At 62.5% G+C, this 20,347-nt stretch overlaps 1 protein-coding gene across 2 annotated transcripts; it reads right to left on the bottom strand.

Moving 5' to 3' along the window:
* Window positions 1-595: 595 nt before the first annotated feature.
* On the bottom strand, window positions 596-6,292 carry EFNA1 (ephrin A1). 2 transcript variants are annotated; one of them, XM_045982636.1, is made up of 5 exons: window positions 6,078-6,292; window positions 2,692-2,987; window positions 1,764-1,835; window positions 1,583-1,633; window positions 596-1,426 (listed from the first exon to the last, which is right to left on the bottom strand). In XM_045982636.1, exons 1-5 carry the CDS (start codon window positions 6,167-6,169, stop codon window positions 1,314-1,316), a joined length of 624 nt encoding a protein of 207 aa, XP_045838592.1. In that variant the 5' UTR covers window positions 6,170-6,292; the 3' UTR covers window positions 596-1,313. The 2 variants fall into 2 exon arrangements, with proteins under 2 accessions (XP_045838592.1, XP_045838593.1); XM_045982637.1 differs by having other exon boundaries at window positions 1,770-1,835; window positions 6,078-6,291.
* Between the last annotated feature and the right edge of the window lie 14,055 nt (window positions 6,293-20,347).

Raw genomic sequence — 20,347 nt, 5'->3', positions numbered from 1 at the left:
GACCTCAGTTGCCGGACCGGCCCCGCCCGGGCCCCGATGGCTACCTCACCTGCCCGGGCTCGGCCCTGGTTGTTGACGCCTCGTCCCAGCGGCTCGCCTGAATCCGGGGCTTGCTGGGAACCACGTCTGCCGGGCCCTGCGTCCCGCCACACTGCCAAGTCCGGGTGACCGGGCCGGGGGCTGGCGCACTGCCGCTGACCCCAGCCCAGCCGACGGGACCTGCTGCTGACGGCCCTCCCTGCGGCCGCCCCCGGCCCACTCGCCCCGGTCGCTGCGGCTGCGGGACCAGGCGGGACCAGGCGGCCGGCCGCGCCTCAGCCCGTGTGCCCCGGCGCATTGGACAGCAGGAGCCCCCGGCCGTTTGCCAAAGCCCAGCGCTGCGGGAGTGGGGCGCAGCCTGGAGCCCGAGACTGCCGCGCGGCGCACGGAGGAGGAAGCACCCCACCCTTCGGTGCTGGCCGCGGCGTGTGTTCTTTCCTGAGGGAGGGAAGAAAATCCAAGCCCAACTGCTACCTGGTGTCCCACCGAGCCTGGCACATGGCGGGGACTCAGTGGTCCTACGTTAGCAGGGGGTGTGGGAGCAGACAAGTCCAAATAAAGAAACTACACTGCTTTATTTTTCAGTATAAAAAAACTCCAGTTGTAGAAATCACAGACACACAACAAGTTTGTGTACAGATCCTGTACGCGCGGGCCCTGCCCTTGCAGCTACACTCTAGGCACGGGGTGGCTCAGCCCCCCTGCGGACACCGCTCTGGGCCGTGCTGCCCCCAGCTGGGACCCGACGCAGTGCCCGGTTACAGAGCTCTCCATGGCAGCTCCAGAGACTTCCGGAAGCCTCGGGAGAGACGCTGGGTCAGCCCAAGCACGCTGCCTCTCTGCTCTCTGGCTCCCAAGCATGGAACTGTCTCGTGCTTTTCCGTCGGTCAGTTCATCTGGGCATCCCAGTTCTCTCTGGAGGGCATCTCTGCCAAGTTCAGTGTCCGCCTTCGTGGCCCCAGGCCCCTTCCAGCTCGGCCCCTACAGTGCCCTTCTTAAGAGGCCACATCCGCACGGCTCGTTTCTTTGGCTTGAGGTCAGGAATGGTGGGGAAAGGACTGTCCCCGCTTCTTTGTCTGTCCCTGGGGGTGGAGCCGGGGAAGGCACTGGCAGCTTCGATGAGCTCCTTTGGGTCGAAACCCGTAATACCCATTTTGAGGCTGCTGAGTGGCAGCTTGTGCTTGTGGTGGGAACGGTTCCCAGGACCGGTGAGGGACGCCTCTGTCCTGCCTCCTAGCCCCGCTCCCATCATCAGGTCGGTGTGGCTCACCCCCTCACGGGGCCTGCAGCAGCAGCAGAGGCAGCAGCAGCACCGCCCAGGCCAGTGGGAAGAGGCGGGGGGCAGCACTGTGACCGACGCTGTGGAGAACCTGTGCGTCTGGATCATCTGCAAGGCGAGCGGGCCAGTGCCCCCAAGGTGAGCGGCCCTACTGCGGCCCTGGCCCCCGGCTCCACGTGGCTCCCCCAGCCCCCGCCTGGCAAGGGAGCCGCCTTCTCTACCCGGGTGAGCAGACCCCAGGCCCAGTCTGCTCCAGCTACCTACCTGCCAGAAGCCTCTTCTCCTGGGGGTTGACGTGGGCCTGGGGACTGTGAGCTGAAAGGCAAGAGTGGTGGCTGATCAGGGCCTGTCCTGGGGCGGTGGGTGGGCGGGACTTCCCTGCCATCCCAGGTCACTAGCCCCCCCCCCCCCCAGCACACAGCTGGAGGCGCACAGGGCTCTTAACACTCACTGATTTTGCCATTGACGATCACCTTCAGCCTCAAGCACTGGTCTTCCTGGAGGTGGATGGGTTTGGCTGCAAGACAGACCCGGGCAGAGCCTTAAGGGAGGAAACTTCTTTGGGAGGAAACGCAAGTGCAAATGCCCCCTCTTCCCGCTCATCTGTGAGTCTCACCTTCCTTGTTTGCCCCCTTTCTGCCTCCTGTTCAAGCTCCCATTCTTTGCAATAGACTCTTGGCTTTGGAGGTGGCGCTAAAAAGCACACAGACCCTGTCCTCTTGCCACAGTCCACCCTTCACTCGCCCCAGCCTGAAGTTGGCAGAGGCCTTCACACTATGCTCCCCTACCCAGGCCCCACTGAGCAGATTTTCTAATTCCTGAAGCCACCAGGGCCTCTCCACCGGCCTTAGGATGGAAGTCCAAACTCCTCCGCACTTCCCAGGCCCCTGGGATGAGCCCTGTTCGCCTCTCCTCACTTCCAGGGTCCCTCCTGCTGCAGCCAGACAGAGCCACATGGAGTTCCCTGAAGCCGTCATGGTCCCTCTGCACATGTCCCCTCGTGCCTAGCCAGTGTCTCTGCTTGCCCTAAACTCTTGGGTCATCTGCCCTAGGAACACATCCCTGAGCCTCCCGAGCCTGGCAGGTACCCACATCCCTTCCCCAAGGCTATGAATCTTCATAGCCCGCTGTTCTAATGGTCAGTCCCCCGTGTGCATCACTTTCCAGCTTTCTGGAGGACAGGGACCCTACAGTGTCTTATCTCTGTGCCTGTCGTGCAGAGTGGAGCGCCTCATACACAGCAGTTCACACCACACTGTCACACGAACGCACGGAAACAGTTCGGGATGGGAAGGAGCCACGTGCGGCTCTATACTGAGCACATGCCTCCCGCTGGCCTGGCCCCAGGTGACCGGCGCAAACCGGGGACTCACAGATATAGTAGTAGCTGTGTCCCTCCTTGAACTCCTTGCCCAGGGTGAAGGGCGTGAAGCGCTGGAATTTCTCTGACAACTTCTCCGGGCCGTGCCTGGCGCTGGGCTGGTCGCACTGCCAGCGGACCTGGTCTCTGGAGCGGGGCTGGCACAGCCGGTACTGCTCATGCTCCACCAGGTACAGGGTGTACCGCTCCATGGCGGCCTCCGCCACCGTGTCGTCCTCGTAATGCGGGCAGATGATGTCCAGGTAGTCGTTCAGCTGCACGTGGACCGTGTAGTCCTCACTCCGGAACCTGCGTGAGCGCGGTGAGAGACAGCCGGCGGTCACTTGGGAGCCAGCTGGGGCTGCGAGCTTCCAAATGGTCACTGGGCCCCGCGAAGATTTTTCCAGAATCCCAGCTCCCCGTATTTATGGCTCTTGACCTCTTCAGGATCTTTACACCATCTTCGAACACGCCCCCCCCCACACTAGCTCTCGCTGGCCCTCTGAATAGCGTCTGCTTTAATGCACTTCGTGTGGCCACAGCTGCGTCCTTAGCTCAAGCGTCCTTCTCCGGGAAGCACTTCCCCAAACTGTTCTCCCTGCGGCTCTTTAAAATGCCATCAGCCCTCAGTCTGAGACGCTTCCTGGCCATCGGGGCCAAGGAACCCCGGCTCTCCCAGCACCCGCGGCTTCAGGATCCCCCACTCCTGGCCGTCGCCCCCCACCCCCAGCCCGAGCCCCTGGGTGCATTCACAAGGGTCAATTGAACCGCCATCCCCAGCACGCCGGGCCCACAGCAAATCCCCCTGCCGGCTCCTGGGCTCTGGGCTCAGGCCTCCTCCTCCGCTTCTCCCAAAGCACCCCAGACCTCCCAGTCTCCTCACTTCCAGAGCCACACTGCCCCCTCCGAGGAAGAGCGCCTGGAGGCCTCGGTGGGAGGCCTCTTCCACCCGCCAGCCCTGGGGCAGCCAGCTCCCTCCCGCAGGCCCCTCGGGCTCCAGCCGGGCGGCCGCGACACCTGGCTCCAGCCGGGGCGGGGCGGGATCCTGGCGGGCGAGGGGCCTCCCCCGCCCCCCTCCGAGCGGGTCAGCGACTCTGGACTCCCCGGCGCTGCCAGCCGGACTCAGCACTGTTGGCTGCCAACCGACGCCGCGGCCCGGCTGGGAGGAGGGCAGGAGGTCGGACGGGAGGCCTCTGGGGTGGGCACCCCTTCCCCCACCGCGGCCCGGCCTGGGGGCTGCGTGCCAGCGCTCGCCGGGCCGCCCCGGGCTCCTCCCCCACGGGGACGCGGCGAGGGGGGAGTCGCGGCGGCGGAGGGGGAGGGGAGGGCCGCGCGAGAGAGGGAGAGGCTTTTAAAATTCCTCTCTGGAGAGATAAACAGAGAAGCCATTTCAGAACAGGTATTTCAGCTCTGGGCCTGGCGTCCTTCCCCCATTCCCGTGACGGGCACTGACTCACTCCTCACTCACCCCTGCCAGCCGCCCCAGCACTCAGGAGAACCTGCGAGCATCTACCTTGCCCAGCGTGCGTGGCCCCCCCCAGACCCCGGGGCCACGACCTGCCCTGGGCCCGGTCCGGTCCCGCAGGCCCGAGGAGCTGGCGGGTCTGAGTGGGCGGGGCACCGAGGAGCCCGGGGCGCGGCTCTTGGCAGCCCCGCCCTCCTGCCCCTGCCGCGCACCCCCCACCGCACGCCTGGGGCCTGGAGATCCCGCCGATGCCCACTGCCCTGAGTCACCCCGGCCGGCCTCACCCCCGACCAGCTCCTCGCCCCCTCATCCGTGCTGCAAGCTGACCCGGCCTGGCCGCCTGTGCACTGCACTCTGCCTGGCTTCTCTTCAGTCCTGGGGCTGGAGGAGAGAGAGTGTGTGTGTGTGTGTGTCCGCTGGAGGAGAGAGAGAGAGAGAGAGAGAGAGAGAGAGAGAGAGAGTGTGTGTGTGTGTGTGTGTGTGTGTGTGTGTCCGCGCGCCCGTGTGGCCAGATGGACAGGGCAGAAGCTGCGCTTGCTGCGGGCACCCATGACTCCCCTCTTGGGAGCGCAATCTGTTCCACTCAGTGCTCCTCTGACTCTGGCTCCCGGTCTGGGAAAGGGGGGCAGCGGCGGCGTCAGGGAAGGCTGGGAGGGGGGCAAGGAAGAGGCTCCTTCCTGAAAGAGAGGAAATCTGGGAGCTTGGGAACGGAAAAGGCCAGGTTCCCCCCTCCCTACTCATGGCTTCCTGCCCCTCCTCCTCCTCCAGCCAGCACCTGGCATGGGCATAAACAGGGACTTCGCTCTCTCCCACTAGGACCAGATCGGAGCAAGGAGCTGAAGAACAGGAAGCCGGCGGCGGAGAGGGCTGCCCCGGGCTGCCCCTGTGGCCAGTGGGCAAAAGGGCACTGGCCTCTGGGGTTGGCAGCTGGCTGTTCCCTCCCAGACCCACAAGCCCCAGCCCACAGACCCCCACCAGGCAGTGTGGCCGCAGGGTCAGAGGAGTGTCACAGTGTCACAGGGAGGCTGGCACAACATTTTTCTCAAGGGGGGGGCGGGCGTGCTGGGGCTGGGGGCGGCCAAGCTGAGTGGAGCGTTTTTCCTGACCCCAAGCGGCCCAGCCCCCTTCTCCCTGCCCCACCCCGCCCCCCCTCCCCTCTACCCACAAATATTGTTCCCACAACTTCAGAAAACTCAAGGGCAAGAACAAAGGGTCCAATGGGGCTTCTTCCTCCCAGTACCACTTGCCTCCCAGCTCTAAACCTGCCGGGGAGAAATTAACTCCTTCCTGCCCAGAGCCCTCTGTCATCCTTTTAACCCATTCCACTCCTTCTGAGCCTTTCCCCTGCCTCCCTCTGCCCCCCCCATCTCATAAACAGGTGACTCCCTCAGCCTAAGTACACACCGCATGTGCCCCTGTTACGCCGGCTGGGACGACCCCTTGTGTGCGGAGGGGGGCTCCCCAGGGTCATCTCAAACACAGAACACAGACGCTAAAAGTGAGAAGGCCAGGGCCTGCGGGGGCCTGCTGAGGGGTCCTTCCAGGACTGCAGTGACCTTTCTGCTTACGCCTGATGTCACATCAGGTACCTGTCCATGTGGGCAGACGTCCAAGTGACACACAGAAGCTTTTGTGGCAGAAAGGCCTAGAACAAGAGCCCTGTCCGGCAGGAACTGTTCAGCAAGCGCCCCTCACTTCAGGGTAACAGAGGTGCCCGAGAGAAGGAAAGGAAGGGCACAAAGATCCCTGCGCAAGTAGTGGCGCCCGGTTCCTGCCCAGGGGAGGCGTACTCCCCCGGGAGAAGGGAGGGGAAAAGTCTACGGAATCCCTCCCGCCTCTGGTCAGGGGCTGGCCGGGACAGCTACCGGGCCGGGGGGGGGGGGCTCGGGGTGGGCAGTGCCACCCGGGCTGCCGGCCGGAGACTCGGGGCTTACTTGGGGTTTGAACTGTTCCAGAAGACGGTGTGGCGGTCAGCAGCGGCCAGACTGCAGCACAGACCCAACAGCGGGGCCCAGAGGAACTCCATAGCGCTGGGCCTGGCCCGGCCGGGCGAGGACGAGGGGCTCCTCCGGTCCGGGTTCCCGCGGGCGGTCTCGGCGGCGCCCTCCGCACCGCGCACCGCTCTGGCCCCTCCGCCAGGCGACTCCGCCTTTTGGGCCGGCGCCGCCCGCCACCCCGGCCCGCCCCCGGCCCCGCCCCACCCCGCCCGGAGCGCGGCGGCCGCGGGGCTTGGGGGCTGGGAGGTGGGGGAGGGGGAGGGGAGGAGGCGAGGGCCGCGGAGCCGAGCTGGCTCTGAGCGCCGGCCGCGACCAAGGTGCTCGGGGCCGCGACTTCGCTCGCTTGCGGCTCTGCAGGCGACCCCGTGGGCCTGTGCGGGGCGCTGGGTATGTGTCCCCCGGCTCCGTGGCGTGCGGGAGAAGGGAACGAGCTGCACGTGCAGGTCTGCGAACGCGCGGTGCGGGACCCGGTGCTGCTGCGCCGCGCGCGGGTCTGGCGGGCTGCAAGGTCTTCCGCAGGCCGCGCCTTTCCCGAGCCTGGCACCCCGGGCTCGGGCGCCCGCGTGCCCACTCTCCTCCCACCCGCCTTTCCCGGACTCCGCTCGGCTGCCCCTCCCCACACGCGCTGTTTGTTTTTGTTGGGTTTGTCACTGTCGTCTTTGTGCGGGAGATTGTGTCATCGGATGCCGGGAATAAAGTGCGACCCTGTGTGATCGAGTGTGTCACCAGCGTGCGTCTGGGGTAAGGGCGCCTCTGCCCGCGAGCGAGGGACATTCGCCTGGGCGTTCTCTCTCGTTTCCAGTGCGCCAAAGGGCACTAGTGACGTGCCTGAGTGTGCGCGCGCGTGTGCGCCGACACACGTGGGTACGGTGCGGATGGGGCTTTGAAAACGGACTGGGAGAGTCCGGGCCTTCACCGGAGCTAACTGGGACCACGCCTGTGCTCGTGTTAGTGAACGGCGTGTCTACACAGGGGAAACGTGCACCGGCGAGCGGGGCCTTTGGGGAGCGGCGGGGCTCGCACTGCTGCCCGCGCGCGGGGCGGCGGAAGCTCGGGGCCGCCGGGCCCCTCCCCCTCGCCGGGCGCTCCCACCCGCTGGACTTGGCCCCCCGGAGCCCCGCTCCCCGCCGGGATCTGCTGGCGTCTGGAGCAGGGTCGGCGCGGGGCGAGGACAGGTGCTGGCCGAGGCTCGCGTGTGCGTCTGAGCGGGAGGCCCGAGGCCGTGTGCCTGCGTGCGTTCGGTGGCTCGCGTGTGTCACTGCGTGGCTGTCCGCGCGCCCGGCTGGCGTGGCGAGCGTGTGCGCCTTCCTGGCGGGCGCTTCCCCGCCGCTGCACCTCGCCGGCAACTGCAGACCCGGGGCTCCCGGCCGGCTCGGGCCCAGCTCCCTGCAGCCCAGGCCGTTTCATCCTCTTCTTTTACGGCCGGGCCTGGCGACAGCGCCTGTAATTACACGCGGCCGCGACGCCGCTGCCAGTCGGGCGCAGAGGTCCCTCGGGGGAGGAGCCCGGGGCGAGGAGGGCCGGGGCCTGGCCTCCGAGGGCCGCGGGCGGCGGGAGGCGAGACCGGCCCCGCGGACTGTAAACATCTCCGAGCGTAACCCGGCGTCTGCTCCCGCCGGGCTCCGCGCTCCCGCCTCCGCACCCGCCCCCCCGTGGCGCGCCCAGCCCCGCGGTGGCAGACGTGCGGCGCGCGGCCCTCGCGGGTCCGAAGTCCAGCCGCCCACCACCCCAGGGCGGCGCCTCGCGCGCGCTTGGCTCACCTGGGAGGACACCTGGGTGTGGGCTTCCTACGTGTGCCTGGCGAGATCACCCGATCCCTGCTCGGGTGTCCGGGGATCGCAGCTCCGCGAGCGCAGGGTCTGTTAGTCCACGGCGGCGCCTGCCCGGCACCTGGCGCACGTGGTAGTTGGTCCGTCCGTGTTCGCGGAGGGAGGGAAATCCCTGCAGACAGAAGGGGCCCAGCTCCTGCGGGGCTCGCTGCTCTGAAAAGAAGCCGGGAGACGCTTACGGAGGGGAGGGCTGGATAGGCTCTTCCGAGAGGGTGGCCCTGGGTTGCCCGCCGCAGGAGACGGCTTGGGGCACATCCCCCGTTTCCCGACCGCCGGGCCTGGAGGCGGGAACGTGTGGGGTCCCTGGGCTGCGCCGCTCGGCCGGGCAGGTTCGGGCGCGCTCCGCCCAGCCCGGCGGGGCCATGTCCGTTCCCGCTCTGCCTGCGTCTAGGGCTGGGGCAGGGCTGGGGCGAGCCGGGTGGCGAGGAGGTGGGGGGCCTCTCCCAGCTTGGCGCTGTCCCCAGTATACTCGCTTGAGGCATTGGTCCCTTTTTGGTCCCTTCGATCCCTGTATTCGTGCGTCGGGGTCGTTTGTCAGACCTGATGGGACACCTCAGATGCAGGAGTTAAGGGCACCGGGGGTAAGGGGGCGTCTAAGGTAAAATTCCCGCCCTTGGGAAGCCCCCAGGCCAGTAGGGGACAGGAGAGACAGCCACTGGCTTTGGGCTGTAGCCCGGCTGCTGTCCACCGCGCCCCTGTCTCGCCCTGCTGCACTTAGAGCCTCGGCGACGCCTGCTGGACCTAGAGGAGGGCTGCAGGCACCGCGCGATCCAGAAGGAGACCTCACCGGGCACTTCCGGTCTGACACTCGGCCGCCCCCCTTCCTTTCCCTCCCTGTCCCAGCCCCTGCCTGCGCAGGCGTCTCTTGTCTGGCTCTCAAGCAGAAGCAGACGGCCTGTCCCCGCTGAGTGGTGCGCGGTCCTTCACTCCGCTCTGCCACCCCCAGGCGAACATCTGTGCTCAGTGACGGACCTGTCTGAGGTGGCTGTCTGTCTGTCTGCCTGTCTGGGAAATTCCCTTGTGAGTCCTTCTTGGGAATTCCTGAGGTACAGGATTAGCCCTCTGGGTGCTCCAGGGCAAGCCTGGCCTCTGCAGAGAGGGGGCTGTCCACCTGGGGGGTGGGGTGGGGACACTCCCTCCTGGAGGGCCCTTTCCAGTCTGGAACAGACAGAGCTGCTTGATTGCCACTCCCCTGCTGAGCGCTCTGTGGTTTGAGGTGGGGAAGGCCAGGGCCACCTTGTCCCAGGGCGCCCTGAGGGCATCTCTGGGCGATGGGGTGAGGCGGGATGGGCAATGTCAGGGTGAGTCGGGAGCCTGGAGCTCTGTCCCTGTTCTGAAAAATAAAGGCTATGTTTCCCCCCTTGTTGGTAATGCGTGGTTTCTCAAAAGTTGGAAAAAAGAGAACAGGAGAATGAGGGGCAGGGAAGGGCCAGTCACTGTTAGCATTTTGTTTCTTCCCGGCCAGCCCTTGCTTGAAACTTTGCTCGATTTTAGATAGTGTGATAAATATGACTCATTTCTATTGTTACTTCTTTGTTTCCCTCTTAGCTTTGCAACAGAAGACAGTTTCCATGTCATAAACCCTTTGTAAACAATATTGTTAATGGCAACATAACATTTCATGAAGTGTCTCTGAGTGCGGCCAGGGGAAATGAGGCTGCGTGGACATAAATCAGAGCCCCACACACACTCGGGCACTCCTCGGCTGCTGAGCACAGCTGATTGCCTCTTAGTTCTTAACAGGGGCGCCGGGGGGCTCAGATGGTTGGGTCTGCCTTCAGCTCAGGTCATGGTCTCCAGGTCCTGGGATCGAGCCCTGTGTCCGGCTCCCAGCTCAGCGGGGATCTGCTTCTCCCTCTTCTCTACTTGTGCTCTCTCTCTCTCTCTCTCAAATGAATAAATAAAATATTGTTTAAAAGATTTTATTTATTTGACAGACAGATCACAAGTAGGCAGAGAGGCAGGCAGAGAGAGAGAGAGGGAAGCAGGCTCTCCGCAGAGCAGAGAGCCTGATGCGGGGCTCGATCCCAGGACCCTGAGATCATGACCCGAGCCGAACGCAGAGGCTTTAACCCACGGAGCCACCCAGGCGCCCCTGAAAAGTAAAATCTTAAAAAAAGAGAAAAGAACTTACAGATGACCCTGAGATAGACTCCCATTCGACAAGCGTTTATGGTGCGTCCGCTCCAGACAGGGGCTCTGGGTGGGACCCGGGGGCTTGGTGGAGGACAACAGGTAAGGGCTCTGCTCTCAAGGAGCTTACGTTTTACATGAAATCTGGACATCTGCTTTCTTAGATTTTGGAGGATCTCACAGATGTGAGAAAATGCTTTTGATGTTGCCAAACGGAAGTGAGTTTCCTTTGACTATGGGTCTGGTTCTCACACTGAGGGCCAAGGTGACCAGAACCTCATGGATCCGTCCCTCCCTCAAACCCGACACCAGAGGTGGAGGGGGTGCGGCAGACTCAGGGAGAAGGGAGAGAAGTCGGAGGCCTAATGCCCCCCCCAGCCCACTGTGGTGTTGTGGGGGAGGGGGGAGCTGGGCAGGATGGGGAGTGGGAGGGAGATGGAACAGGAAGTGCCAAGGAGGATGGGACTGTGGTTTCTGCACAGAAAGCACCAGAAGGTGTTTTGCATTGCTGCCTTTCCCACCGAGGACGGACTAATCACTCACGCGGAACACTGTGCCGGGACGCGCTGGGGGCTCTGAAGTACGTCCTCGTCCTCAAGGAATTGAGTCCTCCTGGCAAATATGTGGTTAGAATATAGGCTAAGAATGTAATAGAGACGTAAGTGAGACAACAGGCTGTGGGCTCACAGAGGAAGGAATGTTTATGTGGGTGAGGAGGGCTTCATGGAGGAGGGGATATTTGGGATGGGTTTTGGAGGATAAGTAGGCATTCACTTTCAGAGATGAGCAAGGGAGGGCTGGGAGTCTGTGCCCCATTCCTCTGGGGGAGCCACCAGTACAGAATGGGTCTGGGGGAAGGGCAGGAGATGAGGGCAGAAGGTTGGCAAGGGCCATGTTGCCAATGGCCTTGAACCCATGCTCAGGATCTCGCACATTATTCTGTAGCTCCCAGATCCTAGAGCAGGAAACAAGCAGACTGGTGTGTAGAAAAATCACTTGGACAATTAGAATGTGGGTCAAGGAGGGAGCTCAGAGGTAGGGGGGCTGGCTAGTTCCACTGGAGGGGAAGGAGCAGGGTGGGGGAGGGGAAGGAGCAGGGTGGGGGAGGGGAAGGAGCAGGGTGGGGGAGGGGAAGGAGCGGGGTGGGGGAGGGGCAGAGCGCAGAGGGAGAGAGAGAAGCAGACTCCCCAGGGAACAGGGAGCCCCCCCCCCATGCAGGACTCGATCCCAGGACCTTGAGATCATGACCTGAGCCTAAGCCGAAGGCATATGCTTCGCCAACCCCAGAAACAGTGGTTTATTTTTTATTTTGATTTTTTTAAAGAATTTGTTTATTTGACAAGAAATCACAAGTAGGCAGAGAGGCAGGCAGGGAGAGAGGGGGAAGCAAGCTCCCCGCTGAGCAGAGAGCCCGATGCCAGGCTGGATCCCAGGACCCTGAGATCATGACCTGAGCCGAAGGCAGAGGCTTTAACCCACTGAGCCACCCAGGCGCCCCTGAAATAGTGGTTTAAACAAGAGGTTTTGTTTCCTGCCATGACAAAGCGCTCTGGAAGCATCTGGAAGCTGCCCATGGGTGTCGTCAAGGAGCCAATCCCTCTTGCCTGTCCCCTCTTTGCTGCCCTCACAATAGTGGTCAGAAGATGGTGACTTCAGCCGCAGAGCGACGTTCCTGCTGTGGGAGCAGGTCTTGTCCTTGTAGCGATCTCTTGTTATCTGGTCAGGACATCTTTCCTAGCAGCTGCCTACACAACGTACTCTCTGGGGAAAGTCCTGGCCCAGTGTCCACGGCTACACCTGCATGTTGGAAGGCAAAGGGGCCGCTTGGACTCAGCCTGGGGCCCACGTCCCCCAGCTGGGACCTGCTCTGCTCCCCGGAGAAACTGAGTCTCTTAGCTGGGGGAGAAGGGTGGGCACCGAGCTGCACCCACCGGAGGCGGGAGGCAGGTAAAGAGCCAGTGCGACTCTGGGGCAGGGGGAGTGCCCCGGGGGGCAGCTGGAGGTGGGCATCTGGAGCTCAGGAGCGTGGGGAGCTCAGAGTATTTGGGGTCCGTGCCGAGCCTTGGGTCTCCAGGTGGGGAAGGAAAGCCCGCTGGATGGAGAGCTGGGAATTCCTTGGGGCTAAGGGGACCCCACGAAAAACCACTTCTTTTCTTGCTGCTATTCGCCTACACCCCCGCCTTACACACGCCTTCTAGAACAGATAGTACATCTCCTGGAGAAGGTCAAGGAGTTAGTGACTTCCTTGCCGTCTTCCAAAGATACCTTCCCATAAACACTACGGAAGGATGGGCAGGTCATCACCAGGTTTCCCAAGACGACTGACTCATGGAGAGCCCAGGCTCCAGGGTACTGGTGGCTGATGGGGGACAGCTAGACTCCGGTCTTCGTTCTTGGGTTACTGAGAACGCATATGCTCCACCACCCTCCATAAACAGCCCAGACCCCAAGCAAAGTTTAGGCTAGCTGTCCTCTCCTGTCCTTTCTGAGCCTCTCTTCCTACCTGCTCGGTCTGTGTTGTCGGCGGACTCTGCTGGCTTCTCCTCATGGCTCTGGTTTGGTTTCCGTTCAGCATGAAGCCAAGGGGCCTCTCGTGGGGTCCCGTGTCCGCAGACCCAGTCGGCCCGTGTCATCTGCCCTCCGCTCCCTCCTTCCCAACTCCCAGCGCCTGGTCTCCCAGCGCCAGGTCTCCTGGGGTGGAAAAGCCTGTGAAAGCGGCAGGAGAAAGGCCACTCTCAGTGCTGCCTGTAAACCTCTTTTCCACCGCTGGCTAGAATCTTCCCGATGACACGGTATAAGACCAAGAGTTTAGATACTTATTTCAGAAGTATTCCCTTTTTTTTTTTAAATTAAAAAATCTATTTTATTTTATTTTTAAGATTTTATTTATTTATTTGACAGACAGAGATCACAAGCAGGCAGAGAGGCAGGCAGAGAGAGAGGAGGAAGCAGGCTCCCCACTGAGCAGAGAGGCCGATACAGGGCTCGATCCCAGGACGCTGAGATCATGACCTGAGCTGAAGGCAGAGGCTTTAACCCACTGAGCCACCCAGGCACCCCCATAACCTTTTTTTCTGATAACGGAAGGAGTATATGATCTGTGCAGGACATGAGGTGAAGAGGAGAAGGTCACGCACAGAAGCGGCAGAAATCTCAGGACCCCCGTCCCCTCCTTGTGGCTCTGCAGGGTTTATGGTGACCATCTTGGCGAGGCCCCGGTTTAGTGCCCACGTGACGGCCGGCTCGGAACCCCTTACATTTGCGTAGCACTTTACGACCTCCAGGCATGTTCGGCGGCGCATTTTATCGCGCACTATTTCATCTTTACAGACTCCCACACGCTGCGAGGTGGGCAAAGGCGGGAACTGGACCCCCGCCCCCAACTAGGCCGGGAAGCCGAGGCTGGAGGGCGGAGGGCTCCAGAATTCACACGGCTGCTGTGCAGGACTGGGGTCTGGGCCGCGCTCCCCCATCCGCACTGCCGCCTTCCTGGCCGGGGTGGACAGCAGAGGCCTGGCCCGAGGCCGGCTGATCGGCTGCGGGCCGACAGGGCGGCTGTGGGGTGCGGGAGGGGGGAGTGTTCGGAGACCGTGGGGTGGGGGGGAGAGCGGGGCATGGAGGCAGGAGGTCCTGGAAGGGACCAGAGGGGTGTGTGGGACAGGTGGACGAGGTGCAGACCTCCAGGGCTTCCGCCTGCCCTGGCCTGTTCCTGCGGCCAGTGGGCATCCTCCGGGCGCTCAGGGCGCCCTTCGGGAGCATTTACTGAGGTTGGTTCGCGCATTGGGCGCTGCAGGACAAGCCAGATGAGGTGCGCGGGCAGCAGGGACGGAGCTAACAGAGGTGGCCGTGCCCCGCCGAGGGGACTCCAGAAAGCCCCTTACCCTCTCGGAGCCCGCAGTGACTGTCCCGGGAGCCCCAGGAGCGCCAGCGTTGCTTCCACTGGGCCCAACCGGATAAACGTGGCCACCCAGAGCCCTGAGGCTCAGTGGGGTAGAGCTGGGGGGCCAGGAAGGACTTGGGGGAGTCCATCCCTCGGAGCCTACTCTTCTCCCCGGGGTTCCTAACTGCCCCAGCTCCTCCCTCACCCCCTACCCTGGTCTTGACGCCATCACTAGCCCAGGGGTCTTGGGAAGCTGGGTGTGTGGAAGGAGGCGGGAGTTCACAACAGCGGGACGGCAAGGCGGGTGTGCGGAGTGTATGGGACTCCGCTGGAAAAGCTCCTCTCGGGCGCCAGTCCCATGTCCTGTCCCCGTGTCCTGGAGGGAGAATGGGCCAAGGCCATTCAGATTGGGCCTCAGAGACAAACCAAGCGGGCTGTGTGTCTGTCACTGGGGAACCGACAGCTGTGGGAGGGCAGAGGGCGAGCGAAGCTTTGGGGACTCTAGTGTGGACGGTGGGCAAGGTGGCCCTGGAGTCATAGCTTGTGTTACAGAACCTTCCGGGCCCTGGACTCCTCGGAAGCACTCAGTGCACATGAGGGTCCTCATCGGCACAGCCACCGTCCAGGACAGGCAGTTCCAGTGGCCTCGTTTCGCAGATGGGCAAACCCCAAGTACAGAGATGTTCCTAATTTCCCTGAGGCCGCACAGCTGGTCAGTGGTGACGCCAGCTGCGCCTGGAAAGGGGCGGTAAGAACGGGCCTCAGTGTAGGCCCCTGGGGACACGGAGGTGGAGGCCATCCTGGAAATGACCTCTATAGACGCAGCAGCGGTTCGAACGCGGCGGGACGACAGGGCTGTCCCTTCAGCCTTAGGAGCCCGGGCAGGAGCGAGAGCTGCGGAAGCCTGCAGGTCAAGTCCTCCCTTCCCCAGGCCTTTCCTGCCAGAGCTCGGAGCACAGCCAGTGAGGTGCTCCCCTGGGGCTCCTAAAGCACAAGAGGGGTTCAGAGACGGGGGACTCCAGTGCTCATTTCCTGCCAGGATGTTCCCGTGGTCTTGGCTCTAGCTCTGTGGCACCTGATCCCTGCCTGTCCCGCTGTTCCCGGCCTTCCCACCTATTGTGAGAAATACGGAATTTCCTTCCAATAAACCCTTTTCTGTTTCAAGTGGCCCAGAGTCAGTTTCTGTCACTGGAGGCCAGGGACTCGCCAGTGATGGTGGGAAGGTCCAGACCCAGGAGGCTGGAAGGGTCAGTTGCAGACGTGTCCCCAGGGAAGGACAGGAGCCCTCCTTGAGCAGGTTAAGGTTAGTTGTGAAGTGCTCGGGGAATGGGTTGAGATGTTGCATATTTGGGACTTGGCCTGGGACAGGGCTCTGAGCGAGCAGCGGGCAGATGGAGCAGGGAAAGGGGTTTGAGGCCCTGGAACCCATGTGAGAGAGGGTGGCTTGCAGCCAGTGCCCGCAAGGACCAGGCAGGGATCGGAAGAGGAATCTGGACGGAGAAATGTGGGCCCAGGTGTAGGTAAGGAGGTGAGAGCTGGTGCAGGGAGCCTGGAGGCGCACAGGGGACCCGAGGAAGTCGGTGCCAGGAGGAAACTGTGAGGGGGGCGTGTAGGGTAGAGCCTGGGAGTCCGGGTTGGTTGGGAGCGGAGGGGTTGGCAGGAGGCACCTGTTCCCCGATCCGCTGCTCCCAGCCCTCGCCCCCACTGGAGAAGGGGCTTTGCTTCGCTAGGTCACTGCCTGGGATGTGACCCAGGCAGAGGGTGTGACGTCGGCCTCCGTTTTCTCCTCATGACACCTCCAGAGGGGCTCGGTCGTCGGTGAGTGAGACGACGTAGGTGAGCGAGACGACGCAGGGACTCAGGAAGCAGGTGTGTGTCTGCAGCGCAAGAAGACCGGGGGTTAGCGATTATGATGGGAATTCTGGTGGCTTTTACTCCACAGTGACAGTCACAGATTCCAGTCCCAGGCTCCTGCTCCTATCTCCTGACCCAGGACCTCATGCTACCGCCCGCCCCAGCCAAGTCCCCCTCAAACATTGCTGATGGTTCCCACCAGGCAGGTCATGTGGGCTCCTCTGGGGTCCCAGCTCTTGCTGCCAGGCAGGTGGGGAGCGGGCAGCAGGGAGCGCCCTGTTCTCTTCCCTGTCGCCTCTGCGGGGTCCTCTGGCGGGGCCGGGCTGCACGCAGCTGCTCTGCAGCTGGACCGATGATGGGTTTGCACTTCGGTTGCCAAGCTGTCCCGCCGGGTCTTCCGGTCCTCTCTCGGGGGAGGGCTTTGCCGCGGAGCGCTGGGAGAGCTCCCTGAGCCCCTCCAGCAAGGACTCTTCTGTGAGGAGGGGTCCCCTCCTGGCTGCTTGGCGATTTTCCACCCAGGCACACACTTGGCCAACAGGACTGTGTCTGCCACAGTCTGTCCTGGGACAGTGGCCCAGCCAAGGCTCTTGGCAGAAAGCTTGGCAGAAAGCGTGAGGCTGGCCCTGCCCCAGGTGTGGTTGGCCAAGGGCACAACCAGGGCAGGGGGCGGGGCCAAGGGCACCAGGTGAGGGACAGGCACCTGTCCATACTCTACCACAAAGGCCCAGACTGGCCGTGAGGCCCCAAGGCCCTTGTCATCACTGACCTGCCTTTTGTCCCCACCATGTGGGGAGGGGCTGGGGGTCTGACTGGAGGGCGGAGGCAGCTCTCTTGGGAGATGGAAATGTCTTCATCTTCACGGGGTGGTGGGCGCTGTGGGAATACACTTGCTGAGGGTCATCAGCACCCACTGATGGAAACGTGTCAGTGCGGGGCGCCTGGGGGGCTGCGTCGGTGCAGCGTCTGCCTTCAGCTCAGGCCACGATCCCAGGGTCCTGGGATCGAGTCCTGTGTTGGGCCCCCTACTCGGCAGGGAGTCTGCTTCTCCCTCTCCCTCTGCTGCTCCCCCTCCTTGTGCTCTCTCACTCTTAAATAAAATAAAATAAAATAAAATAAAATGTGTGAATAGTACCACACGCAAGTTCCACTTCCGTGAAAGGGACAGAAAACAAAGAACACCACCGCCACAGCCCAGGTCGCCTGGAGACTCGCCTTTGTGAGTGGAGGAGAGGCTGGCGAGAAGCAAGCCCTGTGGACGGGGCTGGGGCCCTGAGAAGGGCCCCTCTCCCCCAGCTCCCTCCGGGTGGGTGCCCCCAGCTCCTGCTGGGACGAGAGGGACCTTTTCTCTCTGCCCACAGCCGCCCTGACTCTAGGGACCACTGGCCTCTGACCAGGAGGCTCTTGGCTTTGAGGAGCTCCCACTCCGGGCTGCCCAGAGCCAGTGAGAGTCTGTCGTCTTCCGCCCTCACCAGGGCACCTATAAAATAAATATGACCTAGAGGGCCAGTGACTGTAGAAGACACAGATGAAATGAAAATAAATAAACAAACACACACACACCCCCAACTCTCCCCGAGCTGGGTGGGATGTAGAGCGGGCCTGTTTGGGTGATATTTATATAAGGCGCTCGGTTCCTCCCTCGGGCAAGTAAAGCAAGTTGTAAAATTTGAAGGCACATTTTAAAATTGTTTAAAATCCTCCAAATGTGTTTCCTGTCTGGCACTGCGTATGGGGAGCTGGGAACACGCGCGTGTGTGGCCCGGAGCTCGGGTTAACGAGGAAGTTTGGAGGTGGTGATGCCGACGGGCTGGCGGGCAGCAGGGGCGAGAGAAGGAGCCCGTTGTTGGTTAGGGTGTGTGTTCCTAGCTAGGAATGTGCGGGAAGGGCCTCGGGACTGGGGAGGGTGGTTTCTTCTGGGAAATTAGCATCTTTTTAAAAACCGCCATACTTATAAATCATTAGTTAGAGGCCTGTAGGGGCAATAATGCAGGTGTGTGATTTTTACTTCCGAAGCGAGTGGGCGTGATAGGGTTTGACGAGACGTCATTGTTAGAAAGCAGCGGCTACATCTGGATACATTAGATGATGAGGTCGGTCAAGTCCCTCCCCCCCTTCCTGGCTTCTTCCTCCCTTCTGGGGCCTTCCCTATGCCTCTGTCCCTCCCTCTTCTGGGCCCCGCACTGGCTCAGCGCGCTCGCGCAGACCTAGCCTGGGAGGTCCTCACACTTCGGAATTTGATTCCATGGTCCGGAGCCTCGCTGGAAGGTACCTATCATTGTGCTGAATTCAGAACTAGTGGAATTCGAGATATAATGTGAAGAAAGTGTAGTTTTATTTCATTATCGTTCTGGCCTCCGTAGTTCTACTGTCCCTCTTGCTAGGAACTCCTCTGCCGGGGGACAGCACTCGTGGGGGCACGATGACCCATGGTGCGTCTGTCTTCGTTAGGGCTTCCGCTGTGCCCGACGGCGGGAGGACGGAACTTCTGCTTCGGACGCTCTTCTCTGGGGGTGGATCTCGTCGAACCCAAAGCCGAGCGTGGAGGGACATTCGCAGGTGCTCGGGACGCAGCCTGGCCAGGCGCGAGGTCGAAGGCAGCGGCGATCTGCACGTCTAGGTCTGTTCGCGCGCCAGAAGGAAGGACAACGACAACCGCGAGCTCCTTGGCGTGCAGCGGTGCGGCCGCCCTGGGGCAGAGCTGGGGCGGAGGCCTGGCGCGGACCTTCACAGGGCGGCGATCCTCGTGCCCTTTCCCTGGCTTCCCGCTGCCCTGGGGAGGGCCGGGCGCCTGGGAAGAAACAGGGGCTGAGGAGCAGCGGTCTGGAGCCTCCGCGCTCTCACCCGCGAGGTGAGGAAGAGTAAGTCCCTTCCCGGGCTTCACGGTATTTTAGTAGCAGGCCGGGCAGCTGTAAGTGCGCATGCGTGGCGGGTGTAAAGGGCGCATGCGTGGCAGGTGTAAAGGGCACGTGCGGGCTGCTGTAAGTGCGCATGTGTGGCAGGTGTAAAGGGCGCATGCGCCTTGCCCCCACCCCAACCTGGCAGGCCCCCTCGTTCCCGCGCCCGCCGGCATGGAGGCTACACTGCCCTCGGGCTGACGCTTCGGACTTCGCGCATGAACTCGGGCACACCCAGTGCCTCTGCGTCTGGGACAAGCCGTGACGACGCGCTCAGTGCGGGTACGTGCGCCGCCGCGTTTGGGACACACGGAAGGTTCCCGTCCGCTGGGACTGCGGACCTCGGCTGCGGGGTCCCACCCTGCGCGGGCCTCGCTGGTGGTCGGGGGCGGCTCTGCCCTCTGGCCCCCGCGGCCCTTCAGGACCCGGGACCCCGCCTGCCGGCCTCCGCGCGGAGTGACCCGGGCCCCGGGGAGCTGCTGGGCGGAGCGGCCGTGCACAGCCCCGCAGCGAGCCCCCCAGGAGCCCTGGACGCGGGAATCGGGTCCTCGTGGGGACCCGGGGCTGGTCAGTGCCCCCAGCTGGCAGCCGGGAGCACCAGGCTTCGGGCCACCGCCGCGGCTCCCCGTGGGCGGTCTCGGCCAGGGCCCGGCTGACTGCGGCACTTGCCCACGTTTTTGTTAAGAGACTGATGTTCTTCTTTTCCTAAGATTTTATTTATTTGAGAGGGAGCGAGAGAGCAGGAGCGGAGGGAGGGGGGGAAGCAGCCCCACCCCCACTCCGCAGGGAGCCCCACGCAGGTCTGGATCCAGGACCCTGAGATCATGACCTGAGCCGCAGGACGGAGCACCCAGGCGCCCCAAGGAGAGTGATGTTCGGAAGGAGTAGTTCCGGATCGATCTGGGGCTGAGCTCCGTTTCCTGAGCCCTAGACAACGTGGCAAAGACTGGGGCTTTGGGACAAGAACAGTGAAGTTTCTAAACTTCTAGAAACGTCTAAAACGCTGTTTGCTTTAATATGTGGATAATTCTGGCCCTGCTGTTGGGAGTGTTGTGAAAGTCGTCCCTGAGCAAAGTCCTCTCTGACGCCGCCTGGGAGAGGGTGTGGGCCACACAGGAGGACGGGGCCGGCGGCAGAGAGCGGGCCGCCTGGACTTTGGTCTTCCCAGCGTTTGAGTTTGGGAACCACCTGAAGGAAGCTGTGGCCCCTTTTCGGGGAAGGCGTCAGTCACCAAGCAGTGGTATCTGATAGGTCGTCTTGGGGGCTGTTCCTCAGGCAGACACAGCAGTCGTGGGGGGAGGGGGGTCACGGCCACCAAGTAGACCTGGAGCCTGGCTCTAGTCTGGGCCTCAGCCGCCAGGTGAAGGGTGCCTCCTCCTTTGAGCTGGGAAGTTTGACAAATGTGCTCTGGGCGGGGCACATGGGTTCCCAGGGCAGAGGGGAACTAAGGAGCAGGTAGCCTTGAGCAGTCTGCCTGAGCTATGGGCTGGGCCTCCAGCCAAGAGAGGCTACCTGCCTCCTTTTTCTCAGCCCCTTTGTCTACTTTCATCCCCATCTGAATTTTTTTTTTTTTTAAGATTTTATTTATTTGGCAGACAGAGATCACAAGTAGGCAGA

Source organism: Meles meles, chromosome 17, assembly GCF_922984935.1.
Source record: "Meles meles chromosome 17, mMelMel3.1 paternal haplotype, whole genome shotgun sequence".
Taxonomy (NCBI): domain Eukaryota; kingdom Metazoa; phylum Chordata; class Mammalia; order Carnivora; family Mustelidae; genus Meles; species Meles meles.
The sequence above is the reverse complement of the archived record's forward strand: the minus strand, read 5'-3'. Positions and strand labels throughout refer to the sequence as shown.